Below are 10,294 nucleotides of genomic sequence, written 5' to 3'. Positions count from 1 at the left end.
AGACAGAGATAGATAGATAGATAGATAGATAGATAGATAGATAGATAGATAGATGCTTGTGAACTACAAATGCGCTATTAAACCGGGTTGCTAGGAAACGCCAGGTAATTGACAGGTTTAAAGAGTGAATGTGGACCTGTGATTGGTCCGCAGCGTGCACATCAGATGGGCGTGACCTTAGGTGTGGTTCTCCACTGAAGAGCACACAGACTCTCGCTATATCCGCAGCCGGACGGGAGGTCGGTGTTGTCGGGTTTGGCCGTAAGTGTGAGCAGAATCACTGAGAGCAGCGATGACTGCCGAACCGATTCGCTCGGCTCTGGGCACTGTCTCTACGGAGGACACCTCTCTGGTACTGCCCTCCGACAAAAAACAGCGGACGGGGCAGCAGCGCGTCCTGGAGCAGGTTAACACCATAAAGAGAAGCAAGTCGAAGATGGTCAAGAATGACTCCATTTCGTCGCCAACAAGTAAGTGCGCTGTTTATATGCACACAGGCATCAGTTATAATGCCAGTGAGACAGCGTGAAATAAATCTTACAACTTTAATAAACTTCACTAACAAGGACTGCATGCTTGTTTGGCAGTATCTGCATGAAAACTTGTTTTTTTTTTCATTAGCAAGTTCAAGCAGGTCTTTGAAGCAAAACTGCATTCATTTGTAATCAATATCTCAAACAAGAGTTTTTGACGGGCGTGTCTCAAAGCCATGTGAACTAGAAGCCTACCTACACTGCATTTTTGGGTCTGATATAGCCTACACACACGTTACCCCATGCTGCAAATACAGTGCAGTATGTTGAAGTGAAACATTTAATCTTACATTTAAGTATGTTTCTATGTGAAGTCAATGAATTCCAGGTCACTGTTTCATAACAAATTACTGTAAACATAATCATAGCACGCATTGTGTGATATAGTTTAGTTGTGTTTTGAAATCCTCATGATTTATTAATGTTCCATTTGGCTGGAAGCAAGTATAAACAACTTGCAGTCTACTGTGTGGCAATATTGTACAATGTAGTGTAGAATAATATTAGTTTTCAGTAAACAATTGAGACTTATCTAGTAATTATTTATTAAAACATTTTTCATTGTTTATTCCTTTGGGCATGCAACACTGTTTTTATCTCTGATAAACCTTTAGTATGAGTTGTAAACACTCGACAAGTACTCAAAGGTCAGCAATATTGAACATAATTATTGATAAAAAAAAAACTTGCATCACAAAATAATAGTATTGTAAGTACACATGACAGCGAAAACTGCAACAGAACAAACTTTCCCTTGTGAAAAAGAATTATGCTTTAGCATACTTATACAAAGAGTACTTATTATGGAAAGTATGTAGCTACTTTAAAAGAAAAATAACTGAATGTAATGTTTTCAAACACTTAATTGCATGTTATTTATTGAACAATTCAATGAAAATGCATTACAGTTTACATTTATATTAAGTGCAATTAGCCAAACTTTAGAAAGCTTTTTGACCCACTTTAGTAGCTCATTATATGTAATGTCATAATTAATTCTATTGTATTTGAAATATAGTTAAAGTGTATTGCTGAATGTACTGAAAAGCATATATGATCAACTAGAATATACTTTAATGCCACTCCTTTGAATATTACGTCATGTATTTAAATATATTTGTAATTACACATTTGTAATGAAGTTGAATTTTAGTTCATTTAAAATGTATTACCTTTAAATGTAATGTGAAATAACACAGTAATCAAGTACTTGTGCTTTAGTATGTTAATCAAAACGACAAAATAAGTATACTTTTTAACGATTATTAAAACAATTGAAAATGTACTTCAAAGTAAAAATGTTACGTATTCTGTGGCCATCACAGCATTACAGTTCATCTGTAAATATACAAGCGATAACTGTAACACAGACACTTGTGATTACTGTATGTCTGTCTGTGAGGTCACAGTATACAGACATCATTTAATTGTAAAAAATCCTAGAACCGCTACTGTAAAAATGACTGAGAGTACAACAGTCATTAGCCAGGAATATACTGTACTTTCACATTTTTGTGAGCTAATATGCTGCCCAAAATGCTGTCTAGGTAGGCAGCTCACTATAAGCTTTGAGACACAGACATAATCCACCCAGTGTTTAGAAGTGATGCACTGTCTAGTGCAGAAATTTGCTGATTTTCATTCAGTTCAGTTACATTTAATATCTCAAGGGTTTTTGCTAAGTGAATAATAAGAGAGAATAATGTGTCTTGTTTAACACAGTTGCATGTTGTATTTTATTGCACGCTTTAATAACAGACTTAATTCATAACATGCCAATATTTCATGTGCAAATATACAGTATATGAAGTTCAATGATATTTTCAGAATATCTGAATGCGGGTTGCTGACAAAAAAAAAACATAAAAATTAACATTTTTTGCACCAAATGCTTGGATAAAATTTTATTCATATTTAAGAGAAAGTGTGCATTTCAAGTGCTGCGTGTACGTTTTCACATATTAATGTAAATAGTCCTATGATATATATGTTTCTTTATTAGCATGTATATAGGTAGAATACTGCATGTGTAATTATGCAAGAATTAGAAACTTATTTTTGTAGTTTAAAGTAGTTTCATTAGGAGTATATCACGTCGCTCTGCTGACACATGATGTTAATGTAGCGTTAATGATGTTTGTTAATGCTATTAATGGAAGTTATTATATAGGGTTAGTACATATATAATAATTATTGATCTATTTAGATAAATTTTGCAAATTAAACTTATATTGCATATAAGTGAGACATTTGGATAGTGCTGTATGATTGATCGAAATTAAAACAAAATCGTGATATGGCTTAATGCGATTATTACATGCCTAATAAAGTTTAGTGTTTCAAAACGAGTTTGTCAAAATAAAAGTTTGGTGTTTTAAAGTTTTCAAATTAGTAAATTAGGACAGCCATATGCATTGGTATTGTAATTTTACAGTTGCACCATAAAATTAATATGATTATCTAATTTTTTTCTTAAATTTCTTGATTTGTTTATTATAGTAATTGTTTTTCTTTTGTAATAATAATAATATTTTGTATTATTATTATAGTTATATTTATTTATAATTACAAAATTTTGGGGCACATTTTGCAGCCCTACAATCAAACAAAGAGAAACTTTTGAAAAAAAACAAAAATACATTTTTGTTTAAATAAATGTTGTTATTCACACTGTAAAAAATGATTGTGATTTTAACAGTAAAAGACTGTAAAAATGCTATAGTAAAAACTTGTTAACTGGTTAACAGTAAGTTTCCATACTATATATGGTGAATAAATGTAATTACATTTAATGTAATTTTACAGTAAAATACAGTTTTTGGAAGTGAAAAAGAAAAAGTCATTGTATAATTTACAGTGAAAAACCGAAAATTGACACTCCCAGAATTCCCTGCATGACACTTCATATTTGATGTGTTTTTGTTGTTGAAATAACATGTTTCTTCTTCGTTTTTTCTTATTAGATGTGTACATTAGGGTTTTATCTTACATCTAATGTTGTTAAATTAATGTTTATTGCATTATTTCAGTATCATGTGTCACCATGATGGGGTTTAGTGTTTGTGTGAATGACACTGCGCACCTTCTATATATAAGTATTGGCCTCCTCAGATCGTAGAAAAGCTGCTTGTGATGGGCTTTGGTTCATCATGTGACTTTCTCATCACCACCTGTTTTTGGTGGTTATCAGTGCATTTCAATGGTTCAAAACAGATATTAACACTTCAGTATGTTGGTTTATTAACATTATATCAGTTAATGAAATACGGTATTTTATTGTGAATTTAAGTTAAATCTGTAAAACCTAAAATGTTGCTACCGCATTTTGTACGGTGAAGTTCTGTCCCACAAAAAATACCACAGCTGCCGGTATTTTACCGTAAATGTCACAGATTTTTTTTTACAGTGCATGTTTAACTATTTGAACTAGACATTCACTAAACGTATCATGTTTAATTATCAAGTCTAGTCACTAGTAAATTAGTCTAATTATGTCATTTGAAAATTTGTTTGTACTTGTAGCTCCGGCATCGGCGACAGAATACAGTGAGCCTAAATTCCAGTTCTCACCAACAAAACTGAACGACACACTCTTCAAATTTAGCAGCTCCAACATGACAAGCAGCCACAGCAGAATGGTAAAGTCTCACACACACTATGTGCGCCGCAGCATGATTTATATATACTGTACTGCTTGACTACACTGATTTATGATTGTTGCCTAGAGTTTCGTTGTCACGGCAGACACGTGTTTGGCTGTGCACAACTGACAATTCTGCTTCTCCACGTAACTCATATAAGTATTTTGATATTCAGCAAATGAAATTGACTCAATTTTAGTAGTATATTACTGAATTGGAATAAAATCCTTCTTTCCATAATTGATAGTTGGCGGTTTTTGATGGAATTTGATATAAGCAGAGCTTGATGCTTATTTTTTTCCCAAGGGACACGTGTGCTTTGAAAACTTTAGGAGCACATTAAATATCTTTAGGGACACAATGGAAATTTGATTAAATAATGTGTTTTTCTTTAAAAAAGGATACAAGGAGACATTTACAAGCAAGTTTAATAATAACAAAACATGTTGTTTAGCGATTCCCATTTTTCCATCCCCAAATTTAAGACTTCTTAAAATGATAATTAAGATGTTTAATTATACAATTTACGATAGCTTAAAATTCATAAAACATACTTGTGCTCCTAAATACACTTTACAGTTCGCATACAGCTATACAAGAAAAAGCATAATTTCCTAGATATTGTTAATAATAGTTGTTCATAATAAAATATGTATAAACTTAATACATGACCTAGATGATTTATTTTGCAAAATCTTGTCATTTTAATAAATATTACATGAAATGTATTAAAAATTGTTGCTGCTCCAATTAAGCTCAGTGTGCTCTCTTTAAGCTCTTCTACTTTGAACGTCTGTATAAATACTTCATAAACAGACTTCAAATATAAACCGATTTTTGTCACTTTAAGTCGCAAAGGAAAACTGGGCATCATACACTACCAGACTTTAAATGTCTTCCGATCACTCACACAGAAATGTGCACATTGTTGCTCGGAGACGCGTGACAAATAAAAACAATGTGTGTTCAATGTAGATTTTGGTGAGCTTAATAGGTACCTTTACCCTATATTACAGTAATGATAATCTAAAAGAAAATCAGAAGACTGTTTGAAGAATTAAAGACAAATTCAAAATTAAAACATCCAGATACATTACAGTAAAGAAAATGATATTTTTTTGCATTACAGTATTTTATTCCTGCAAATATAATGTATATTTTTGGTTTTCATTTTAGTTTATAATATGACCGAGCATGATTGTGGTATTCAGTCTTTAGCATTGCATTTCCTTTTCAATAGATATTTAAGTTTCAGCATCTGTGAATTAGCACACTAACACAGCAGTCTTTGGTATTGTGATATGAAACAAGCTGGTTGCTGTTGTGAAGAAGAAGGCTGGTGGAACAGTTTTGCTCGTTTTGTTCCCGGTGTGTATGTATATTCTTAAACCAAGTGCATTTTGTTTATGCAACAACATTGCAGCGTAATACCTAAGAATGTGCTCTGTGTTCAGCATTTGTTCTGTAAACATTTCCTAAGAAAGGAGGGGGTTACTTTGTTTTATTATGCTCTATTGAATGGCAACTTCTAAAAAGATATGATGGAAAAGATATGAAATGTTTATTATTGCAAGATACTAGATCAAATCGGCTACAGGGCCATTTATTATGAGATTATAATGTTTTGTAGTTTAACTTTGATCAGACCAGCTTTTGTTTCTTTCCCGATAAGAGCTGCAGGAATGGTGTCCGATTTAATGAATACATTTGTATTGAAAGATGGAAGGATAAGAAGGTTTTGTGTTTCAAAGCATCACAGTGAAATTGTTGTGAAATGGTTTTGTGCATTTATGAAAAATGTGTCATTACTTCTTAACTTTAACTTTCTTTGACATAGACAGTGTGTCTGTATATACTGTGTAATATTAATATCAATCAGAATTTGGTCATATTCTCGTTACATACAGTTGATTGTCATGCAAACACTACTTTTAAGCTACCTTTTTGCACTTTTGTGTGCATTTGTCAGTGACATGAAAAATAATTTTATGAGTTAAATCACAATGCAGATTGCAGAATTACCGGAAACAAAAATCGTAATTAATAGTTTAATACTTTATTGGTTCACCCAGAAAAATTTAAAAATTAGCTTAAAATTTACCCTCAGGCCATCCAAGATGTAGATGAGTTTGTTTCTTCATCATCAGAATTGGAGAAATTAAGCATCACATCACTTGCTCACCAATGGATCCTCTGCAGTGAATGGGTGCCGTCAGAATGAGAGTCCAAACAGCTGATAAAAACACCACAATAATCCACACCACTCCAGTCCATCGGTTAATGTCTTGTGAAGTGAAAAGCTGTGTGTTTGTAAGAAACAAATCCATTATCCATTACAAATACGAGTCCTCAATCCGTAATAATGTTTTTTTCTTTCAAAGTAATTTCATATGAATCAGGAGAGAAATATGCACAGATCAAGCACTGTTTACAAGCCAAAACAGTTCAAAACAAATATGTGTGTGGAGTTTGATGGACTTTTCTCACTGGAGGAAGTGTTTATCAATTATGCATTTTGTCCAAAAGCAACAGTTAGAAGGTAAAACACCTTAATGATGGATTTGTTTCTTATAAACATGCAAGTTTTTGCTTCACAAGACATTAACTGATAGACTGGAGTGGTGTGGATTACTTGTGGATTATTGTGATGTTTTTATCAGCTGTTTGGACTCTCATTCTGACAGCACCCATTCACTGCAGAGGATCCACTGGTGAGCAACTGATGTGATGCTACATTTCTCCAAATCTATTCTTATGAAGAACCCAACTCATCTACATCTTGCATGGCCTGAGGTTGAGTACATTTTTTAGCAAATTTTCATTTTTTGGATGAACTATTCCTTTAGCCAGAATACAGATCTTTATGGGACAGTGCTGTTCATGTAAATAAACTTATTGCAGAGCAACTTAATTATGCCCTGCATGTTTCATCTAGATCTACTGGTAGTGCTGTAGCAGTTTTATTTAATTTTTGACACAGTTCTCCCAATCTCTCAGTTCCAGGGTATTGCTGCCTAGTGATCAATTTATCATAAATTGGAGGGTTAAAGTTAATTATTTACAGTAAAGTCTCTCATTAGCAGGGGTGTTAATGGCCAGTTGCCAAAGAAACACACCCAATCAGAATATGACAGGGATATAATAGATTGTGTGCATGGTCATATGACCAGTAAATCATTGATTTTATATTACTTAAATCAATCGGAGCCGGCTGTGTGATTCTAGGGAAAAAGATCAGTAGTACTGTCAACGGCAAATAAAGTAATACCATTCAGATTCTTAATAACAAGTAAAGGATACACATCAGGGTTATTATAGTTCACATAAAAATAAAACCATAAAACAATTTTATGTTACTTGAAACAAAACTTTAACTGAAATAAAGTACAAAAACAAATAAGCTAGTTGTCAAGGCAGCATTTTCATTTTCTTTTAGTTTATCTTGATGTACTAAAATAACTAAAAATGTAAAATACATTTTTTTTAATGAAAATCATATTGACAAAAAAAAAATACAGTGGGTACGGAAAGTATTCAGACCCCCTTCACATTAATGAGGAAAAAAAATTAACTTAAATGATTTTAGCAAATGGCTGCAATACAACAAAGAGTGAAAAATTGAAGGGGGTCTGAATACTTTCCGTACCCACTGTATCTCTTGAATTTCGATGAGTTCATGCTCTCAGCAAACAATCATTTACAGTACATATTGTAATCGGTACAGACCGTGTTTATCCTTATTGCAAGCCAACCCATATTTAATGTAGTCTGGATTGAAAGTTCGTTTTGTTTGTGGGTTTTTGTTTTGTTTTTTTGGATTGGGGTATGTCACGCAACCTGTCCATTTTGGTTTCTATCTGGCTGCTTCTGCCAAGTAACAGATGAACCAAATTACTGTAGTGTTCGTTTGAATGTACAACATTTGACCTCAAGAAATGTTTGCTCCTCCCTTTCACAGGTCTTTCTTGCCCCGCTCTGCATGACTGTGGTAAAGGAATATGCTGAGTTAAATGTTTAAGCTCTATCATTACCATTACCGCAGAAAATTATTTTGATTGTAACTCAGTTTGCAAAATCAAAAGGGAAAGAAAAGCAGACGAAATGCAGTCAGCAGCACCAAAATAGAATAGATAAGGCAACTAGAGTTTAAAATAATGTGTCTGTCAAAATGTTTTGATAGTACAGCATATAATGCATTATACATGTTATCCTAGAGAATGTCATAATTTTACAATTGGAGCAGACTCCACCCAAAGTAATGAGATCAAAAATGTGTAGCCAAAACATCAGAAAAGAAATATTTTAATTAAAGGGGTGGTTGATTGTGATTTCACTTTTTTAACTTTAGTTAGTGTGTAATGTTGCTGTTTGAGCATAAACAATATCTGCAAATTTAAAGGGATAGTTCACCCAAAATGAAAATTCTGTCATTAATTACTAACCCTCATGTCGTTCTAAACCCGTAAGACCTTCGTTCATCTTCGGAACACAAATTAAGATATTTTTGATGGAATCTGAGAGCTCTCTGACCCTCCATAGACAGCAATGATCCTTACACGATCAAGGTCCAGAAACATAGCAAGGACATCAAAATAATCTGTGTGGCATCAGCAAATAATCTGTGTGGCATCAGGGGTTCAACTGTAATTTTACGAAGCAGCAATAATACTTTTTGTGCGCAAAATAAAAAAAAATAACGACTTTATTCAAATAAAACTTTATAAAAACGACTTTATAAAATTACGGTTGAACCCCTGATGTCACATGGATTATTTTACCGATCTCCTTGCTATGTTTCTGGACCTTGATCGTGTAAGGATCCTTGCTGTCTATGGGAGGGTCAGAGAGCTCTCGGGATGCATCAAAAATATCTTAAATTGTGTTCCGAAGATGAACGGAGGTCTTACGGGTTTGGAACGACATGAGGGCGAGTAATTAATTTTTGGGTGAACTAACCCTTTAAGATGCTGAAAGTTCAGTGCAAACGGAGATATCGTCTTTTAAAATTCTGGCAGTTTAATGCCTATAAAAATGGCTCGTAGGGACTACAACGAGTAACTTCCCGGGTTTGTGACATCACAAACCCAGAAATTGACATAACCCTACCCCCGGGAACATGCAACAAAGGGGGCGAGGCCATGTTGCACTGCTTTTATAGAGAAGAGGAAGAGTTGTTGCCATGCCATCAAAAACTAGGGATGCAAAAAACATCTATTCATATGAATCGTGATTCTGTCTTCTAACGATTTTAATGGATTCACAAGATTCAAAATCAATGTTCTAAAGCAGCGGTTCTTAATCCTGTTCCTCGTGTCCACTGCTCTGCATCTTTCTCTCTCTCTCTCTCTCTCTCTCTCTCTCTCTCATTCATATCATCAGCTCAGCTCCAACAATGAAGTGTTCCAATTATACAATTTGTGTATAGACAGACAGATATTTTTTCACATAACTTTGAGAAGTGTTAAACATAAACGCGCACGCGGTTGCCGTGCTGTATTAAAGCTTTAATCAGAATAAAACCGTATATTAAAAGCTATCATAAGCAGTAGCATTTACAAATAACAGCATATCTTAAACGTATGAGACAACAACAAACAAAAAACATACCATTAAAGGGTTAGTTTACCCAAAAATGAAAATTAGCCCATAAATTATGCACCCTCAAGTCATCCTAGGTTTATATGACTTTCTTCTTTCAGACGAATCCAGTCGGAGCGTTTTTGTTAGAAAAATATCCATATTCAAAACGTAATAATCACTTTAATGTAGCTTGCGCTCACTGCCCCCTTCCTGTTTTTTTTTTATTTTTTGCATATTCGTCAAACTTAAAAGATTCAGATCATCAAACGAATTTCAATATTACGCAAAGATAACCTGAGTAAATACAAAATGCAGTTTTGAAATAATGATTTCATTTATTAAGGGAACAAGCTGTCCAAACCTGCCTGGCACTACGTGAAAAAGTAATTACCCCCTAAATCTAATAACTGGTTGTGCCACCCTTTGCAGCAACAACTGCAATCAAGCGTTTGTGATAACTGGCAATGAGTCTTTCAAATCACTGTGGAGGAATTTTGGCCCACTCTTCTTTGCAGAATTTTTTTAATTCAGGCCCATTGG

General features: G+C 33.7%; 1 protein-coding gene across 2 annotated transcripts in view; it reads left to right on the top strand.

Moving 5' to 3' along the window:
- Nucleotides 1–229: 229 nt before the first annotated feature.
- pkp1a (plakophilin 1a) overlaps nt 230–10,294 on the top strand; it is a 23,936-nt gene continuing 13,871 nt past the window's right edge. For both annotated transcript variants that reach the window (XM_016497641.1, XM_016497642.1), the window contains exons 1-2: nt 230–470; nt 4,056–4,171. In XM_016497641.1, coding sequence (XP_016353127.1) covers nt 293–470; nt 4,056–4,171 — 294 coding nt within the window. In that variant the 5' untranslated portion in view covers nt 230–292. The remainder of the gene's footprint in view (nt 471–4,055; nt 4,172–10,294) is intronic.

Source organism: Sinocyclocheilus anshuiensis, unplaced genomic scaffold, assembly GCF_001515605.1.
Source record: "Sinocyclocheilus anshuiensis isolate Anshui unplaced genomic scaffold, SAMN03320099.WGS_v1.1 scaffold130, whole genome shotgun sequence".
Lineage (NCBI taxonomy): Eukaryota > Metazoa > Chordata > Actinopteri > Cypriniformes > Cyprinidae > Sinocyclocheilus > Sinocyclocheilus anshuiensis.
The sequence above is the reverse complement of the archived record's forward strand: the minus strand, read 5'-3'. Positions and strand labels throughout refer to the sequence as shown.